Source organism: Gambusia affinis, linkage group LG18, assembly GCF_019740435.1.
Source record: "Gambusia affinis linkage group LG18, SWU_Gaff_1.0, whole genome shotgun sequence".
In the NCBI taxonomy this organism is placed as follows: domain Eukaryota; kingdom Metazoa; phylum Chordata; class Actinopteri; order Cyprinodontiformes; family Poeciliidae; genus Gambusia; species Gambusia affinis.
The window spans coordinates 19,868,033-19,889,855 of NC_057885.1; the positions used below are offsets into that span (position 1 = coordinate 19,868,033).

The 21,823-nt window shown below is 37.7% G+C and overlaps 1 protein-coding gene across 4 annotated transcripts in view; it reads right to left on the minus strand.

The window, feature by feature from the left end:
- nlgn2a (neuroligin 2a) overlaps window positions 1-21,823 on the minus strand; it is a 240,973-nt gene that overhangs the window by 134,848 nt on the left and 84,302 nt on the right. For all 4 annotated transcript variants that reach the window (XM_044097165.1, XM_044097166.1, XM_044097163.1 and 1 more), the window contains one exon: window positions 4,907-5,683. In XM_044097165.1, coding sequence (XP_043953100.1) covers window positions 4,907-5,480 — 574 coding nt within the window. In that variant the 5' untranslated portion in view covers window positions 5,481-5,683. The remainder of the gene's footprint in view (window positions 1-4,906; window positions 5,684-21,823) is intronic.

Here is a 21,823-nt window from a genome sequence, read left to right on the forward strand (position 1 = left end):
CCTGCACACACCACACTAATAATGATTTCTGGCACCACTCAGGATGCTTCGTGAATACTGATACTCCATGCAAATAAATTTCCGCAGTCAGAATCCGTTTTACATGCGACATTTCCACCAACAGGACAGGATGTAAGCAAGCTGCTGGTACAGTACGTACCGTATACATTCCTGTATGTGTTATTTTACATTTACACCGCATCTCGGATGACGGGGAGTGTGTGTGTGTGTGTTTGAGATGTGATGCGTGGCGTCGTGTGCTTTTTGAGCCACAGAAGCTGAAAGTGGCCGTGACGAGGTGTTGAGGGCTGCAGTGTTGGAGAGGAGAGGGGGAGGAGATGGTGTGTTAGAGCTGTCAGGAGACAGGAGAGCAGAAAACTTGGAGTGAGGGAATGTTCAGAGTTCGTTATGAAACGGAAACCAACGACTTCAGGGATAAATAAACAGCACAGCGTGTAAATGGTCTTGAAATGAACCAATTTATTTCTTGGCCAAAGTCCTGAGATGGATTTTGCTGGTATTTCAAATGTATTCCTCCCAGTCTTTACTTCTGGACTTTGACTGGGCCATTTTAACACACATGCATGCTTAATTCTATGCAGCGTCTTTCCATACTGCAAAAATACGTAAAAATAAGTATTTTTGGTGTAATATCTAATGCAAATATCTAAGTACACCTGAACTAAGACAAAACATACAAGGAACTTTTTAGCAAGATATAGGAACCAATAATTCCTTAAAAAATAATGTGAAACTGACCTTTTTTAAGCTTTATATCATGTCATAATGTTACTCCCTCATCAAAAACCACCATGTTTCAGAAATCCTTAAATCTCCATGGCAACCATTCAGCGGTTTGAGACACAACTCCTCCTCCAGCAGCAGCTCCTGAGCTTCTGCCACACAGATCAGCCCTCCCCCAGTCAGCTCCTTCAGACTAGCCAGCAGCAATTAGCAAACACCTGGTGGAGCTGAGCAAAAGCTGAGCTCATTATAGGAGAAACTTCTCAGTGAAAAAACTTGTTAAAGGGTTGATAGAGGAGCGTTGTGATGAGTTTTAGAAAGAGCAGGAGTTTTTATGGAGACAGAAGCCCAATTTCAAGGAATTAAATAACAAAATCAAATTTGTTTTAAGTCATATTTGATATACTTAGCATTTTTGTAGCAACTGAAGTTAACATATTTACAGTAAAACACATAAAAACATTTAATACAGCTCCTTAAAAATAGATTTTAAAAAAGTATTAGTTCCACTGGCAGATAATTTTATTTATAATGAAAACTTTTTTTACCACTATTAAGGAATTAGTCAATTAAAACAAGACCCCATCTCTTTCAAAAAAGTTACATGTAAACCAGTTTTGTCTTATTTCAAGTGTAGTAAGATATTTTCACTAGAAACTAACAATACTTGGTTTGCAGTGTAGTTCTGACTGAGTGTTTGAATATAAACATCCCCCACAGATAAAAGTCTGAATACCAGATACATTTTAGCTACTTACTTCATGTTGTATTCTTGCCGATGAGAAACATCCCACAGCATGATGATGCCACCACATGTTTTATTTTGAGCACATTTGTAATTGAAACACAACTCGAGATGTGCAGAGACGTTACACCTTGGGTTTTGCTTGCAGAGCAAAATGTTTACAAACAGAGAAAGGTTTTGATATGGCAGCCACTCAGGGCGGCTTTACAAAGGGGTGGAGCGCCCAAGAAATAGAAAACAAAATAAGTTTTTATTTTTAAGGCACAACAGACAATTATCTGGCAAAAGGAAAACAGAATCAGTTTTTTTTTTTATTTCTGTTTGTATAATTCTCTGCAATAAACAGGTATTTGACAGAATATTTCCTTCATAAAATTGACTCGCAGCAATTTTGTTAATTTTGGCTGAACACTCCATGTTTAGCCAGTAAAATCTGCAGCAGGATTCCTACAGACTTACAGAAAGCTTTGTGTAGCTCAAACAGGAGATAAAGAAGAAGCATCAAATTTCTAACATGTTATCAAACACGCTGCGCTGCAAGACGGAGCGCTGGTGGAAGCTGGGAGACTCCTTATCGGATCCACTGAAGAAAAAGAAATATTTTTCTTTTTTATTGCTTTCACCGCGAGTTGTGGCTAGGCAAACAGAAATCTCCACAGAATCAGAAAAAAAAGGGTTCATGCCACAAAAAAACGAGATAAATGTCAAATATTTTTCCTCGTAAATCACCTGCAGACTCCAGAGGAGTCAGACAAACTATTATTCAGCTTATTTCAGAAGCCCTCTAACAGAACCAAAGCAGATTAAGAGTCTCAAAACAACACTTATCACGTCTCACAAGTAATAACACAACTGTACTGATTTTGTTTGCGATTTATCATTTGTTTTTTTCAGTTTTTGCAAAAAAATTTTGTTATGACTCACTGGAAGAAGTGATGTTGTGCATAAATAGAGCGTAGCTGTTTAATAAAGGCTAGATAAATGCAAATAATAAATAGGTGAGGTAAAAAAAGAAAGGGAAAAGAATAGCAGAGCTACTGGTGTGTTTCTTTGCTGAATATCTTCCCAACAATGCAGCTCCTGTAAGCGACGCTATGATGAGTTTTGTCCTGGAATTGGATTAGGGAAATTAAGACTCCGGCGACTTGCTGTCGAACTCGTTATGTGTAAAACAATCTTCTTCTCTTTTTAAATGCATCTCAGGGATTAAAACACATTAAGAAAGCAAAACACAGATCCCTTGCTGTAATATAACAGGGAAAACTGAAAACAAAACAGCAATAAACGAATCTCTAGAGATTCTGTCAACACTGACAAGGATTGGTTCTTAAAAGAATATATTTAATCTCCAATTGCAGCTGTGATCTAGATTTTTACTGGATTTGTGTAAATAAACTACAGGGTTTTTGAAAACTCAAAAACAAACTGTGGTTTTGGGTCTAAATAAAAAATTTCATGGATCTCATTTTAGAAATTACCAAAATTCTAGAAGAAATATTAAACAGTTACCTTAACCTCTTTTATTTGAACATTTGCCTCTAATAGCTTTATGATCTTAATCAAACCTAATGCCTGTTGTTGCATATTCCACACAAACCAGTAATTATATTTGACACACTTTGCTGCCATCTAGTGGCTGGAGGATTCCTCAAACATGCCTCACGTGGGAAACTAGCAAACTAAAAATCAATGTTCATGTCTGTTGAATGAGCCGTATTAATAATTAACAATCACTTATGAATTTGTCATCTACTCAAAAACACAATAAAAGGTTTTGTTATAAAGATGTAGATTAATTTGAGCAGAAATTAATATTTATTTTGAGTATCTCTTAAAAAAAACGTAAGCACATCTGATTTAAGGTCACAGTCAAATATTCCAGTTTCAGCTCGTCTAATTACTTAAATATGGAAATAAGTGGCTTTGAATTATGATTTTCCTTTTATTTTTACTTTAACTATAGTTTAAGTCTTTTCTTTTCTTCCTTTGGATTTGTTTTAATGCTGTTGTAATAAAATTCAAATAAAGCTAAACAAAAACTAAAAGACTATCCTTATTGTTCTAAAATGCTGATATGAAACAGATAGTCAATAAACCCTTAGAAAACAATCCCCCTGTTTTAAAAGACTACCTACTTATTATTTTCTTAAACAAATAGACACAGTCAAGGAAAAAGTTTAATAAAATATGAGGACAACTGAAGTTTTACAGAACTTGAATATTAAGACGTTTTGGATTATTTTCAGTTTGAATCCTCACAGATGGCCAGCAAGCAAGAAACTCAAAAATACAATCGTTCACCAAACCTGAACTCCAGCAGGAGCACATTGACAACAAACGTTTTCTTTGTGGAAGTTGTTATGGAGACTTTTCATTTAAAAGCCTACTTTTCAAAATGCAAATAGACCTGCTGCCCATGCAGCCAGCATGAATTATTGATGGTTTCACATGCCAGAAACGGCAGAAAAATCCATTTTGCAGAGCGATCTTATATTGTAACACTTAAAGAGAAATTGGAATAATATGAAATATGTAAATCAGGTCAAAGCTGTAGAAAGACAAAGATCAGAAATCAACCAGATTGTCGTAGCTCTTATAATTTCTGATTAAATGCACTGATAGACAGAAATCACAGCTAATTTTTACAAGCATGAACACTTTTGTTTTTTACAGTGAAAAAACAACATTTGCTCTTTTTTAAATGAGAAAATTTTTCCTCAGCCAGCTGACTGACAGTGTGCAGCAACTGCAGAATTAGACTTCGGTTAATCTGTCACCTTACCTGCATCTCCTTAAAAGTAGTAAGTCAAAGAAAAAAGTCACAGAAATTATTGGAAAATTTTAGAAGATATGAAATTGAACTTTTTCTAATCATAGTTGTCAGGAGAAATGCTTTCTATTTTAAGCATTCACTTAAAAAAAACAATTTTTACCTGTTTCTGTTCATTTGAGCAGCTTTTTCATTCAAACTTCAAACATAAGTGACAGGAAATTCTAGAAGCATTTAACTAGACCATTACTGTCCAGATGTAGCTTTAGCAAGAGCATTAGCATTGTGATCACCTACTGAAACAGTGTGGAAATTTCATATTAATATGATTTATATTAATGCCATATTTACCAGCAAGTGGTAATAATGCCTTCAGATGTACATATCCTACCTTTAAAATAAGTCTGAAAATGTCTCTTCAACGAGTTTTGAACATACAAAGTCTTCCAGACCAAAAAAGAGAGAGGTCTGCTTTCTCTACCAAAAAATGGATGATGAAAATGTATTTCCTTGTGTATTTACAAGAATTTTGTGAGATTGGAAAGCTTGAAAGGCATAGACACGAGACCCAAAGCGAAAATGCTTAGTAACACAAACCCATTTGTTCTTTTCTCCACCAACCCCGTCACTTCACAGAGCAAACTTACCGTCCTCTGTGGGCACGTAGATGTTGAGGAAGAGGCAATCCTCGCTCTGGTTCTGGATGTATCCCGCCGCCACGTCCAGGTTATCCGTGAACCAAACCGGAAGCATAATCTCCGGCAGAACCCCGTGGACGTTCTGAGGGCAAACCGGGGCAAACTGGGTGGCGTTGCGGATCTCCTGCCAGGACCCCGGCGCCTCCGGCGGCTGAAACCGTCGGTCTCCGATGGGCGCCGTGGCGTAGGGAACTCCGAGGTACTGCTCCACCGGGCCTAAAATCTCATTGTTCAGGTCCTTCTTGACGCCTCTCAGCTTGCCGTAGTTGGTGCTGACTATGGGATGCTTCGAAGGGTCCATTCTCTGGCAAGAAGCCAGACTGAAAAACAAGACGAGGCTCAGCACCGTCATGAGGCAGCAGTCTGTCACGAACCTGAAGGGTCTGGTCCTGGACAACAAACCCCGCCGACTCTGTTTACTCAGAGTGAGTGGAAGGTTGTTCATGGCTGGAGTCAAAGAGCTCAGCCACATGCTTCTAGTCTGTTCTGTCAGCTCGGTCCAGTGGTGAGGAGGGTAAACCATAACAAGATAAAACACCAAATTCAGACGGACTCTTCAATCAGCGCCAGGCAGAAGGTAAGACGTTGGTTTGGCCCTCGGTATGAGATCCAGGTCAGTGGTGAAACTGATTAGAGGTGATCCAGAACACTTCTCCAGACATGGTTCTGTTGCGTTCCATGCCTGTCCTTCTCCCGTTGTCCAGATAATTGGATTGACGAAGGACTCTGCAGAGTGAGACAGAGGAATGGGAGGAAGAAAAGCAGGTAAGAGTGTTTTCCAGGCATACAGTGTCATTTTACAGCACAGTCAAGTAACTAGGTTAACTTCAGTTGCTATAAAAATACTACATATCAAATATGACTTAAAACCCATACAATGTACGACTACTTTTTCCTTATAACATAATCAGGACTTTGTGACACTTTAAATCCACATATCTGCTGTATTTTGCTGCTGAACCACGATCTGGACATGTCCGTCCTAAGCTGGTGTGACCTGTATCGGGACGAAATCCTCCCTAGTTGATCTGTGTTTAACATGGCCGCGCTCATTCCTCCATATTACCCACAAATCTCTGCGGTGAGTCAATGCTGTCCAGAGCCACTTGGCCAGTCCTCAGCTAACGACTCGGCTACTGATGATTCCTGGATTTTTTTTGCGGTTATTAATTTCCTGGAGGCTTTAGGGTTTGCTTTTGCAGATAAAGTACAGTAGACACGAAAGGACGGAGAGCAGAGGCTGGAGATTAGGGCGATCCTTTCACTGCCCAGTAAGGTCAAAGGTCAATAATGTGCTCTGATAAGCAGCTTATAATAGGACGCGGAACTCGGATGCATTTGGTAAGCCTTAACTGACCCACAGATGAATGAGAGCCCACTCGTAGTACAGCCATTCATGTAATCTGAAGTGGACGTTTTCAAATCCTCGTGTAACAGAACCGGAGTCAATAAAAGGACGAGGCGCAGCAGAGATTATACCAGCAGAACATGACACTACCGAACAGGGTCATCCAGGTTGGGTCAATCCCCTACAAAGATCTTTTCCACATTTTGTCACATTGTAGTGCTAAACTTCAATGTATTTTATGTGGAAGACCAACACAAAGTTTCTCAGGCAAAAAAAGATAAAAAGAACGTAACAGAGTTTTAATTTGGGGAAAATGTTTTTATTTACATTTAAAAAACCTTTCTTGGTGACTTTTTGCTGATGAGGTTGGAATGCCTCTTTACCATCACCCTAATCTTTTGCTCTATATTTTCTTCATCACGTTTGAATCAGCTCTCTGGCTTCAAGACCAATCCACTTCCTCTGACTTTATGGTTAAAGGTCGAAGATTTTAGCTTCTGTGATGCTGGAAAAACGGTTTCCAATGTGCAAATTGATCCTTATTAAGGTACATTATTTGTGTTTAAACTATAAAACAGGCCAGCAGATTTAGAGGAGGTTGAAAGTATGTGCAGGTGTTTGTGATGGTTTTCCCCATTATTGACAAAATTTCATAAAAAGTAATAAATCAGATTAATTTTGTTGTTTGAAAATGGGAAAGTTATTTATGTGATTAAGATGATGCATTTGGATTTCATCCATTCACTTCAATCATTGTATTTGTGAGGGGAGCAAGACAGAATTAAACAGATAAAGAGTAAATAATCATATAAATTGATTTTCAGAAGAAATATGACGAACGAACAAGAATTATTTCATGTTTCATGCTGTGAACTTAATCCAGAATGTTTAGGGGTTCAACTGTGGTCTTACATTTATGTATTTTAGAGCTGGAACATTAATGCATTTTTGATTAATTAAATAATAGATACATTTTTATGCAGTTATTTGCATTTTTTCTTTTTTACATATGGAATTCCTGTATTATTGTTTGACGCCTATAATCAAGAGCGGTGGACGACAAAGCCGCATCTCTTGACTCGGTCAGGATTCATTTTTGCTTCTAAAATGATCTTTGAACGTTGGAAAAGGTTAGCGTTGTGTTCAAGTTGTGCTAATAGGAGTCAGCCTATCAGTGAAGCTATTCTAGTGTAAAATAAACACTTGCTGCCGCAGCACAGATATCCACAACTCTAATGTCAGCGTCCACATTTCAGATTTCTAAAGACGTTTTAAAGCAAGTTTCATGAATAATCAGGGATTCCTGAAACATCTGAAATCTAAATGGCTATATTAGCACTTTACAATAATCTGATAGTTTAATAACTTAAATAGCAGATGAAAAACAGTAAATATCTGTTGTTGAGCTTATATGTCTCTATATTCCATAATTTAGCAACAAAAAGGAGTTTTGAATTAAAAATGTTGCTCATTTTGTCGATATATGGTTTTGCGTTTCATTGATTACAAACCCTACACTTGATTCCAAGCTTTAGTTAACTTGATTAAACTGAACTAGTTTATTTTGCAGATATAAGCTGTCAGCAGGTAGGCTATGATACAGCACACGTACAAACCAAAACACACACGGAAACACACAGGAAAACAAAATAATTATCTCTTTTTTTTAATTCACCTTCCTCTCTTTTACACACTCTCCCTCTTGATCACTATAATTATCCATTTTAAGGCCATCATTAACCGAGTTAATGCTCCAGCTGAAGCACTTCTGTGTTTTTGTTGTCTCTCTTTTTTTTTTCTCTACCTCTCTCAATGCCAATAAAGCCATCCGGAGGAGAAAGTATGAGAGTTAGATGTCCTGAGGCGAGACAGCAGATAATTGGAGTCTATAGACTGATGAGCAGATAAAACGAGCACGGCTCCTCCATGTAGCAATAAAGTTTATGTACAACAAGATCTTTGAGGGAAGAAAATGAGCGGAAACGTATGGATTCTCTGAGGTTGTAATAATTGTGACGCAAACTACGGCGTCTTTAATTGCTCATTGTCTCTTTCTGGTGCAGTGGGTTCAGACGAAAATATACCGCAGCCTGCCTTTGTTCTCCTCAGTGCGGACTTTGTTGTGCTGCCCACGCTCCCTTTCTCTCTTTCTCTGTGTGTGTGGATGTACATATATGCTCTCAGAGAAGCAGGGCAGCACAATGCACGCTCTAATTAAACCGCGGAGAGTCTGGAGGCTGGCCTGCTTTGAGCCGAGTCCCCTCGCCGACAGAAACTCAGACACATTCATACATAAAAGAGACGGCAAGGCCGAGAGGCAGAGATGAAAAAAAAATTTAAAAACGAGGGCGACAAACGGCAGATGAAAGGTAAAAATGCAGATGGAGAGGAGACAGGTCTTGGCAATGAAAAAGCTTCTCTCAGGTCGGCGGAGACCCTTCAGGAAAGGCAACACGAGGGCTGGAGAGTGTCGGGAAGTGGACGCTAATAGTCCCACTTCCACGGGAGGCTGCTGTGGAAGGGCTCACTCTTAAACATCACACCTCCAGTCTGAGTGGGCAGCAGAGCACTCTTCTTCTGAGCGAGCATCTCTGGTAAGAAGCCAAGACACTGGCAGACTCCAGCCTTCCTGGAAGGACCTGCAGAGTTTCTGGGTGCATCTGAGTGTTTAATTGCTAATTGGCTCAATTAGAAGGTTTAATTGGTCCAGCTTTGCTGTGAGCCGCGGGAGAGCTTAAGTGATTGATGAAGCAGAGAGGGAGAGGAGAAGGTGATGCTGAGGCAACAAACGGTATAAAAACTGGAATTAGGCTGATATTTCACTGTCATCCCCTGCAACACTAAAAAAATTATTTTAGGTCTCGTTTCTATTGCAGAACTAACTTATAAGTACCTTTTCAGCTTGTTTTAAATCAATAATTTCTTAAAGATGACAAATTTTGCTTCCTTGAACAAGTTACAAAGGTCTATGGACAAAACAAAACATGTTGATTGTTTTCTTTGCACAAAATAATTCTAAAAATAATGACATTTTACCTATTTTGAGCCTTTGTCACTTTAAATCCAAATAATTAGCTGCTGGCCACGTCCACCCAACCCCAACTCAACGTTTACCCTCACACATGAAAATTACTTCAAAAAAATGCATAATTATACAACCTTACATCTTTGAAAAGCAGAAGTGGAGCCTCCAGCACAACCAACAAGAATGCAGCAAGTGCTTTCTGGATGGTAAGTCAACAATAAAAGACTTGTCTTTTCCAGCAGACCAAACATGTTGGAACTCTGCTTGGGTTGCTAGGTAACGGAGCTGGGCCTCGCTTGGGTTGCTAGGTGACGGGCTGAGGATTTGTGACATTAAACTTTTTTGAAACACTCGTTTTCCAGACACAAAAACACATTTATTTATTGCAAAAAAAATAAAAATAAAAAAAATCGGCTTGCTGGTTTTTAGAAGCAGTAGAAAAAAATTACAAAAACGGGCAAAAGGTGAATTTTCCGTAATACAACCCCTTTCATATTGATGGAAAAGTTCTACTGGCAGATTAGTTCACTTGTAACAGAGAAAAACGATCTATTATAAGTGAAATAACCTGCCAGTGAAACTCAGGTATTTTCATCAAAATTAAGGAATTATTTACTTAAAACAAGCTCTTACATCTTTCTGAAAAGTTACTAGTAACTTTAATAAGTTACAAGTTTAATCCTATTTCAAGTATATAAAGATATTGGCAATAGGAACTAGACCAAAACTACTTGGTAAGATTTTGTGTTTTTGCATTGTACTCTTACAAACAGCTTTAAAGGAACAGGTCTAAAATATGTCTAAAATAGAGCAGCGTTCATACACTCAGCGCTATTGCACACACACACGGACCCGCACACACTCATCCATGATTCATGTCGGAAGCAGAACGTTTTCTTCAACCTCCCAGCGGGGTTGGAGAAGCAGGCAGACCGCACAGGTCGCTCAGCCAAAAACTGAACAATAAACCCTACTTCCTTCACCCACCTCCTCTTATTTCAGGATTTAAAATCTAAAGGGAGAACTTTATAAGAGCCACTCTAGTTTTTCACTTCTTTATCAGCCTCTTTAACGTTGGTAAAGACTTTTATACGTCTGTGTCACTGGGAATAAAACAAAGAAAAAGATAGAGACCTACTTTACTGCAGATATTTTCTCTAGAAATAAAACTCGCTTCAGCGACTGAGTTTCATTGCTAAACCTGTGCATGCTGGTTCTGTTCGCTGTTTTCCGCAAGTATTTACACTCCTTCAGCTTAGTTGCAACCAAATACTTTAATGTTTTTTATTTGGAAATATCAATGTGATTAACTTGTTTAATCCCAAATTTCTTCCTGCAAACTGACTGCATGCATTTCAATCCTTGCACATATATAAAACTATATATCTATATCTATATATATATATAAAACTACAAGAAAAAACTACATATATAAAAACAGCATAGAGCTATCGGTGTGGTATGCTAACGGAAACAATGTTGCTCTGTTTACATGAATGCAGGGATAACAATTATTATATATCAGTAGAAGAACATATGCAGAAAATATTTTAGTTATACTTGTCAAAGTATTTTATTCATTTTGTCTTTTACAAGTTTGAGATAGCAGCGCAGGCAGGAAGTAAAGAGGACAACCTATTATTTTATTTCAAAATTAAAGCCAAAACACTTTTAAAGATTCCAGAAAAAAATCAATTTGTTTTAAATCAATAATTCCTTCCTGATTTTTACAATGATAAAATGTATTGTTGTAAGAGAAATAATCTGCCAGTGTTGTACTTTTTGTCTATGATGAGTTTGCTGGTGGACCCAAAATGTAGATAGGTACTGGGAGCATGAACTGTGTCGAATGTTACAATGAGAAAAATAAAAATCCCAGGGAACACAGGGAGCCAGAGCCAAACAAAGAAACAAAAAACAGCAGGATAATCCAGGGAAGTAATAAAGTATCACAGTAGGAATGACAGAAAGGTGAATAAATACTGGGGGAGTGCATGTTGGAAAATTAGACCGGGCTGATTGACTAACAGGGTTCATGTGTGACGGGAGAGACAGAAAATGGCTCAGGGGTCGAGGGAGAATACACAACAGGAGAACTAGATTATTATTAGTATAATTTTCCTACACAAGGAATAAACAAACTGACTAGAATCACTGAGAAAGGACTGAACTAAAGTAAAACAGAAACAAGTCTAATGTAATCAAAATAAGAGACACAACAATAATGGAACACGTTCTTACAAAACCTGCTGACCACATGAACCGGAACTCAGCGTAGGTTGCCAGGTAACGGGACTGGGCATTGCTTAGGTTGCTAGGTTACGGGGCTGGGCCTGTTGATTTGTGACTTTACAATACGGAGGCTTTTGAAACACTCATTTTACAGACTAAATATTAATTTATTGCCAAAAAAATTGTCTGAGTGTTTTTTTTTCAGTGCTTAGGCTGTTTTTAGAAGCAGTAGAAACCAAATCGAAATACAGATACATGCAAAATGTGAATTTAGCATAATTCAGCCCCTTTAATACTGATGAAAAACTATATGTTTTTTTCACTTGTTACATAAAAAATATATAAGTGAAATAATCTGCCAGTGAACTCATAATTTTTCCATCAATGTTAAGGAATTATTGACTTAAAATAAGCTCCTAAGTCTTGCTGAACAATTATTATTATCATAAGAAAAAAAAAAGATGGTTTTCTTTTGATCAAAATCCAAAATTATGGATTTTGATCACAACATGACACACTATTGGGCCGGGACTCAACACATATTGATCACAAATGTCCCACCTCTGCGAGAGCAATTATCGGATTCTGTCACCGGTCGTCATCGCTAGACGGTTTTTGATTACTGCTGCCGGAAATATTCCCCAAACGGCGAGAATGACGAGCAAGATTAGTCCTTTACGATTATCTTCAGTAGTGCTGGACCAATCAGCTGGTCTTTGACTGAAATCAATTCGTTTTCTCTCCATCTGTTCTGACAGATAAATGTTTTTCTCACTGCAAAAGCACAAAATCTTACCAATTATTTTTTATCTATGATTTCTGGTGAAAATATCTTAGAAAGCTTTAAATAAGACAGAACTAACTTACAGCTTTTCAGGAAAATATAAAATATTATTTTACGTCAACAATTCTTAAATATTGATTTAAAACTAAATAGTTCCAATACTTGGGTTTTATGCTTTTGCAATGCAAGGACTATTTGTGCATTTATGGAGAGCCAAACCTGACATAGTTAAAAATAAAAGCAGAAATATAGATATTTTGTTTTTCAAAGAAAAACAAAATATTTTTACACATTTCCATCAAGAAATGCATATATTTTCTTTTGTATTTTCCTCAAGCATGCATTTTTGTCAAGAAATACATATATATTTAGTTTCTTTCTTTTCCTTAAACGTGCAGAAAATGCAAAATAAAATAAATTTCTTGACAAAAATGCATAAAGGAAAAGCATAAGGAAAAAGCAAAGACAAAACATTTAAAACTACATTCAACTTTTATTTTCAGTTATGTCAATTTTGGTCCTCCATATACATACACAATTTCATTATGTAATATCTGCCAGATGCTAATATGAATTTAAGATAATAAAAGTTTCAAATCTGTTTTTTTTTTGTTTGTTTTTGCATTAAATGAAATCAGTGGGACAGATTACATAATAAAATCTCAATCTATGAATATGTTTCCTTAGTGTGTTCTTTTATTATTCTAACCTTTTCTTCTAACCTGAAGGGAAGAATAGATTAATAATACCTCAAAAATGCTCCAAATTACCAATCAGGCTTGAGGCAGTACATACGTTTTTAATTACTTTTATTTAATTATTGAATTTTTTTTTTCCATTGATAAGCTACTAGAACATTATTGTTAGCTGGTATCTGCTTTGTGACTGAATTTGTACATTTTAGATTTCTAGATATTCTTCATTTAGAGTCCTGCTTCCAAAAAATGTCATTGTTTTCAATATAGAAGCTTAAAGTCTTTCCTGTTTGTGACAGATTGTGCAAACCTGACCTGAATATTCTGTAAATTCCCCCCAAAATATTAAGTGTAGGTGATTTCTTAAAGAAATAAGAATCTGGAAAAGAACACAAAGTTACTTTATAACAGAATAAAAACTGAGTTTTGAAACTCTTCTGCTTCACCTTTAAAGTTCTCCTGAAACCATTTAACTTTCTTCTTTTCTCAGCTTCCCCCTCAAGACTGTGCTAATTATTATATTAGATTATAACTAAACTACTCTGCCTTTGCAGCAACACTGTTTCTATTTCTGCTGCAATTAGAAACAGCAAGAAACTAACAGGAGACCATAAAGAGTGAAAAATAGTCTTACTAACCACAAAGCCTGCATAACAGAAAAAAAGCAATCCTGAACAGATCATCAACCAGAGCAAAACAATTAAAGTCTTAAAAATTTGTCGTCTGGCTGCAGAAACTATTTAAGAAGTGTGAAATTTGCTGCACAGACAATTAAATTTCATTTTGCGGGTCTTCTATTTTTAATGTCGCCCTCGTCCGCACACGTGTGAACAATTTTCTCCCTCGTTAATTACAACAAGTCTCAGCAGAGAAAATGTTGCACGATTTATTACTTGTTCATTTTTTCTCCTGCAGATTGCAACTTCAAGCCTGATGTCAGACTTTTGATGTTGCTGCCAAAAGGGGCGGAAAGGTGGAAGGTTCTGGGTCTCAGCTCTTCTATCAGGTAGCATAAAAATTACAAGGAGTTTTTAGCATCAGTCTCACTGCTGTTGTCATTTAAGACAGGCAGAAGGCAGGGCAGCTTTATTATGTAATGTGAAAACAAGCGTAACCCACTTTGACACTATTATTAGTAAATACTTTTGAGATTACGCCTGTTCTGTGGATCTTTGGGTGTTTCTTTTTTGATATATATATAATATATTTTAGGTTATGTTGGCTTTAGTAGCCTTTATTTGAAAGTAGTTTGACAGGAAACAGGATAATCAGAGAGAGAGAAAAAACATTTGGCAAATGTCGGCAGGCTGGGAATCGAACCTGCGACCACCATGATGAGGACTAAGGCCTCAATACATGGTTTGTGCTTTTCCCCTGTGCCACCACCTCTGTTTTGATCACTGTTTTAATGTTTATTTACTTTTTTATGTGTTGTTTTAATAGTTCCTTCATTGTGTTTTTAATTTCATGGTTTATTTTCAGATTTTGTATTGCATATAAACAACTGTAAATCTTTAAAAAGCAAAAGTGGAGCATCCGGCACAACCAACAGCCACTGTACGGCGCAAACAAGAGTAAAACCGGCTGACCAAACATGTAGGAGTTCTGCTTTGGTTGCTAGGTGACAGGCAGAGGATTTGTGACGTTACATTCTGGAGGATTTGAAGGATGTATGTGGAGCCATTGTGGCTAATATGGTCGAAATGTTCTATTTTTTCAGTTTTATGCTAGATTGATTTAAAAAACTCTAACATTTTACCCTTAAAAAATAATAATAAATGAAATCAATGTTTGAATAGTGAGTCCTTGTCTGATATAAACACAAATAAAACAGACGTAAAGCTCTCTCCTTGCAGCTGCCGGGCAGAATGAAAGTTAGCGCCAACCGTTTGTCGGTTCCTTGGCTGGAGAAACGAGCCAAAACAAAACACCTGCAAGCCTCGATTTCAGATGTTACCTTAACCTATTTTTGGCTGAAATGTTTTATTTCTTTGGTGAAATTAGCATCACAATCACATCCATCACCGTGTTGCTGCAAGGCTTGCTAGGAACGGTCCAAATCAGCAGCTGCAATAATCCGCCCTGTAATTGTTTCCAGCTTCTACCTGACTAGTAAAAACACATTCAGTGTAAAGAACACGTGCCAAACTCATGGCCCACTGTAGCATTTCATGAGAAATGACTACAAATCACATCAAGAAGTCCCTCCAGCTTTTTCACAAAATTCACACATAATTAACAAATACCCACATTTTTCCTGATTTTACTGCACATTTTTCTCGAAATTGATCGAAAACCTTTCGTTTAAGTCACTACTGCCTCAGCCTGTCTCGTGTCAAATTATAGTTCATGATCGATACAGCGAGTAATAAAAATTCAGTTTCAACATCATACAGTAGCATCATACGTTGTGGTGCTATTTCTAAATTAGCACCACAAAATCTGTGATTTTGAATGCAAAAAACACAAAACAATCAAAATCAGTGTAAAAAGATATTCAATATTGTTTAATTTTAAGACACACTTATTGAAAGCTGAAGCAAAAAGCTATTTATGGATATTTTAACACTTTAATGGGTTTTATCAATGCATTCTGGTACAACCGGCCCTTTAAGAACATTCAGATTTACGATAAATGAAAATTTTCATTTAAATGAAAATTTGTTTCAACACCCCTGATGTAAAGTAAGTAGGTTGTCAGGTTGAGAGTCAAAGTCAGCATCACAAAGAAAAAGAACATTTTAGAATAATATACCTACTCCTGTGACAATTTGTGCCTCTTTTTAATTACATATCTGTAAAAATGTGGGATTTACTCCCAGTCTGCAGCTTTATGACATGATTTCTGGCGTCCTGAGTGCAAAGTAACTCTAAGGTTAAAGTCGGGTCGACGGTGAGCGACTCAACAACGGCGGCGCAGTAAAAAGAATCCGTTTGATCTCAGCAGATGCTCCATTATTGGCCGTGTTTGGCAGACTTGTGTTTGTATGTTTTCCATCCAGCTGACAGCTTCTGTGTGGGCTGTGAATAGAAAAGAGCCGGCGGCCAGGTCAGTGTTTGCTCAGGCTGCTGTCAATCTCAGGCTTTTTTCTCCTATTATTTATCGCTATGTGTGTGTCAGCCTGAGACAGATGTTATTAAAGTCAGAGCAGAGCTTAACAGATCCAAAGCTGAAGGGAGGACATGCACTAAAATGAAAGTAATGCTTCGAATATTTGCATGCACGCTGCAGAGCTCCCTCATTTTTCCAAATGTCGTAAAATATTCCAACACGGTTTCACAAGTTTTATTAAATTTTAGAGGAAAGCAGCATTGCTATATTTTTATTTCCAAAGCCACCGAGATAAACTCTCTCCATATCTGTGTAATCTGCTATCAGTTACCAACAGCTGTTCTGGTTTTCACTGCTCTCCATGGAGCTCTGCAGGGCGTCCAGGATTTGCTCAGAAAATAGTAAAAGCTGCTTCTTTTTTTTTCCTTTCTATTTTTCTGGTCGGAGAGTAACCTTCACAACAAATACAGATTTGGTTTTCTCTGGCAAAGGTCAAAGCACTTATAAAATAACAAAACAAACAGTGCAGCGGCTATCTGAAGGTTTTTGTATCCATCGTCCCTCAGTTTTGGTCTTATGGTTTATTTTTCCTCATTTTATGCTCACTTTTCTGATCTTCAAATAGTGACAGACTTTAACCTCAACAGCAAAAGGTTGAAATAAATGCGACATATGGGAAATTAAAATTAAAATTAAAATTATACCAGCTTTTTTGGGAGAAGTGTTTTTCTACGTACTGAGTTCTGATATTGTTTTACGGTGCAAAAAAGCAAACTGGTCCGTCTACAAACCGCGGTTTCTGATCGGCTGAAGTGAATTCTGGCACAGTTTGAATGCAAACGGATCGGAGACCGCCTCAAAAGCAGGAAGTGGACTGTGGCGCAGGGCATTCTGGGTAAAAACAACCAAAACAAACACGAGATTAGTTTTGAAAAAAGAAAGAGTTTTTTTCTTGTTTTTTCAGAAAGAGAAAAATAAAGAAATCTTACAACCACTAAAATCTGACGCCACTGCATTTTGTTTACATTCATGAAAAAGGAAGTTGCTCTCTGTGTCTTCCTCAGAGATTTTTTATGTCGTTTCCTTCAGTGGCTCTTGGTGCAGCGCCCCCACAGGTGAAGAGGGGAACAGGTTTTTCATCTAGTTTTGTTTGTTTGACATAGTGCAGTGTAAAAGAGAACCACAGCAGCTGAAAATGTAACAAATGTTGCAACTTTTGACCTTGGTATACTGTGTGAAAACACCCTAAAAGCAACTTGATGTTACCCGTTTGTATGAACTGACCTTCAAACTCTAGAGGTGAAGCATCATCGCTCTATAAACAGCTACAGGACAAGCAGTACTTGCTTGTTTTTTTAAGAGATCCAGCTGCAGGTTTGGTGCATTAATAATGTCTGTTTGATAAATGTTCATGCGCAGGTATGTAGGTCAAATGTAGGCCCTGCATTCACTTCATTCCTGCAACTTTATTGCATCAGACACCAAAAAAAAGCAAGCATTTCCTCTGTGCTGCAGCATCCCTGCAAGCCAACCATGTGTCTATCTCCATGCATTGTCCATTGTTGTCTCTCCTTCCTCAGACTCCATTCAGTCTATATTAAACCAGACTGGTGTGACGGTAGAGACAATGGGCTGATACACTGCCAGCTACAGTAGAGGCACAATGGGACGGACAGAAGGCGGTCTAGACGGAGGAGGTGCTGTCAACAGATTCACCGACCGGACGGAGGCAGCGAAGCCGAAAGTGCGATTCCACAAGTGTGTTTCTGGATGTGTGTTTCTGAAGGAAGGGATGTTGGGGTTGTGAGCCAATGAAGTGTAAAATTGGAAACAATGTGTCTGCAACAGTTAAAAGCAAATATTTACAGGGCTTTAATTTGCGCCGAGCTTCCGGCGTGGGTCAGAGCGTCTGTGTGGCGAATGCCAAGGAACTCGGAAGGTTGCGAGCGCTAATTAGACGCACATGGCGGTAGATTAATCACAGGCTGACAGCAGCCTGCCAAGCAGCTCCATCACCTCGTCTGGCGGCAAGCGTATCCAGTCTTTATCGTCTCTTAAAGGTGCAGTACATGTTTTGTAGACCCAATCAAGTAACTGTTACCTTCAGTTGTTGTAAAAAATGCTATATATCTATGAAATATAAAATAAATTTGACTGCAAAATTTAACATCTAGGAATTGGGTCTCTGTCTTTTTAAGAAACTCCTGCTCTTTCTGAAACTCCGTCTTCAGGAAGTCATCACATTGCTCCTCTATTAACCCTTTAACAATGTTTTTGTATCACTGAGAACCAGCTCCTGTAATGAGCTCAACTTTTACGCAGTTCAACCAAGTGTTTGATAATTGCTGCTGGCTAGTCTGAAGGAGCTGAATTGTGGAGATGGAAGCTTGGAAATTGCAGCTCTGAGGAGGAGCTGTGTCCTTGTAGGCGGGGCTAGGTCCACTGCTGAACAGTTGCCATGGAGATTAAAGGATTTCTCAAACGTTCATGAGAGAATCAAGGCAACACAACAAGTATGTAGTCATTATGTTAAGATGTACAACAAAAAAAAAGTTGATTTTACATAATACTACCCCTTTCATTTTTCTGATGTTTTTCGAACACTGCATAAGCACAAAATCTTACCAAGTATTTTTAGTCTAGTCTCTGGTGAAAAAATCTCAGTACACTTAGATAAAACAAAACTAACTAGCCTTTCAGCAACATACAGGAGCTTGTTTATGTCAATAATTTGTTAATATTAGTGAAAAAGCTTTTATTCCATTGGCAGACTATTTCTCTTGTGATACAGGAAAAAGGTTTGTAATAAGTGAAATAAACTGTCAATGCAGCAAGTACTTATTTTATCAATACTAAGGAATTATTGACTTTAAACAATGTCCAACATCTTGCTGAGAAATTACTTGTTAGTTAGTTAATTTTAAGCGTACTAAAATAATTATTGTGCTACACAATTATAATGAAGTTCTCAGACCATTTCCAAATAATATATTGATAATGGCATAAAGTTCAGCTTTTCAAAGACTAATAAACTTCAATTTGGCAAATTATCTTCCAGTTCTGAAATTGGAAGATATTTTAAATATCCAAAACAAAAACATGACAACCAAACATAATAAATGAGTACATGGATTATGAAGAGTCTGTAAACAAAATTGCCCTTCAAAAAAAATAAAAAAATCTCCTCATTTTAATTTACCATGTGATTAATTGACTAATTGCTTATTGCCACAGGGTCAACTAAGATATTTGCACTAGAAACTAATTATTACTTGGTAAGGCTTTGTGTTTTTTGCAGTGTAACACGTGAACTGGCGCAGACTCTCCTCCCTGTCGTCTTGCTCTGATTACTTCCTGCTTCCTGATAAATCACCAGCCATAAATCTCCCTCCTCACCTCGTTTGAGGACAAGCTTGCATTCTGACCCAACATCTGGTCCAATGGGAGCGTCCGGGACAGGCGGAGGAAGACACGCAGCGGGCGCACAGACCCTCAGCGGGCCGGCGGACGCCGCCGCAGCATCAGAGCTGCATAAACACGCCGCCATTAAGAGCCACGGTTAAACATGTTCCATATATCATCAACATTTTACCGTCTACTAAGTGGTTTTGACCTTGGATCAGGGTAATGTAGGTTACTGTGTGGCACGCGGGAGAGTTTTAAAACCTTTAAGAGAGTTTTGGAGCGGCTCTAATTAGAGAAGGATGAAATGGGTTTTATATTAAAGGGGCTTCTGTGCGTCAGATCAGAAACTTTCCTAAGATTCGCTCACAAATGAAGGACGCTGAACTTCACAGGAGAAGGACGCTATCAAACGCTGTGATGCTCAGAAGAGCGAGCGTCTGATGTGAGCTGCTCTCAATAGATGCAGTCATCAAAAAGTTGATGTGTTCAGATAATTAAATTTAAAACTTACTTGTATTCCAATAATTATCCCAGCTGCAAATGTTTTACTTTTGCTTAATCCACGTGTTTTCTCAAGAGGTGAAAGTTAATCTGTTTGAACTGTTTACCGAAAAAATATTCTTTATGCTGACCTGTATAAAAAACTATTTCTGTGCATCTAAAGAGAATAAATAGGGAAAAATTTAATTGTGTAAAGAGAGAATTAGTTGTTTTTTTTCCTCATAACATCAATAAGCTTCCCAAACAGTCCCACCCACTTACAAGCATTTGACATAATGAAGCAAGTGAATCTTCATCGGCACAGACAGAGCATCTGCACAGCATTGAATGAGATTTGGAAACGTATGCATCTGGTCACATTACAGTACTAACATCTATAACTGTAACACACATTAAGTTCAGTTGCATTTAAAAACTTTAACAAAACTCTCTAATTAGCAAATGTAACATAGCTAATGTTGTATAGAATTCCACTTGTCATCACTTCCAAGTTTGGGTTCATGTGTAATGGGTGAAACAGCACCCCCTCCTGGTGGTTGGCAGTGTTAAATATAGTGAACACAGACATCCCGTTGCCAGAGGTAGGTTCACTGAGTTTAACGCTCTGGTAAAATGTTATGTTAGCTTGATGCTAACATGAAATGCTATACCTCGTAAGGTGCTGTACCCGCTGTGATGAACCTGATTCCTGATCCATATTCTGTTCTGTACAGATGAACAGTGTTTCATCTCATTCTGTCTCCTGGCCATTATTCACACAACGCAGAACTGATTTGAACTGAGCTAGAACCCGATCACGATTATCGAGGCTACACAAACATCATGTGATTCACTTATTACCATCGGCTAAAGAACAGATCACTGTTGTAGGTTGTGTAATAGGAAAGGTATTGGGTCATACTTGGGAAAAATAAAAACCTTCAAAAAATGAAATTACGAGAATAAAGTTATAATATTATAAAATTAAACTCATAAAAAAAAAGATGTAATAACATTAGAACAGTCATAACAGTTCAGAAATAAAGTCGAATTAATATTAGACTAAAGTTATAATGCTTTGAGAGTAAATTCATAATACTTTGGCAATAAAGTCGCAATATTACAACTTTATTCTAGTAATTTTCTTACTTTAATGACATAATTACATTTTTTTAATTATTTAAGATTTTTTATTTTTTTATTTATATTTTTAGGAGTATATTACGCAAATATAGTCTGGAGATACACTTACAAATACAGATTTCCACACTTTTCCAAACTCTGTAGTTTCATTCAATATGATAAAATGAATATTAAATTAAGGGCTGGAGATACAAAACACAGAAACAAAAACCTTTAGATTTCAGTACAGCGGTGCATAAACAGCCATAAAGCTCACTGGACCGAGCTTGTTTCTGCTGTCCAAGCTTCTAAAACAAAATGCTTTATAATATAAATGCACAGAGTCAGATCGGGCCAGCGCTCCAGGCAAGGATTCACTAAACTGCAGTAATGTAACTCAGATCCAAACCAAAACCTACAGAGGATAAACAGAGGGTCAGTTTTAAACTGGGTGAGTAGGACACCGACTGGGAGGATGGAGCCAAAGGCAACGCGAGGCACAGAAACCTCCAATGCTGCAGTTGAGGGTGAATGAGGTCGAAGCGAGCAAGCGAACGTCGCTGAGGGGAACCGAGGGCGAACGGGGGACAAGCGACAGAGAGGCTCTCGGACTCCATTTACAGTCAGACCGGAAACGGATCACATTCATTCATGGATCAGGCAAAGGCAGGCAGGTCGTGCAAACTGAAATAAATCAGCAGTTTTCTGGCCGTGTCTCCAGAA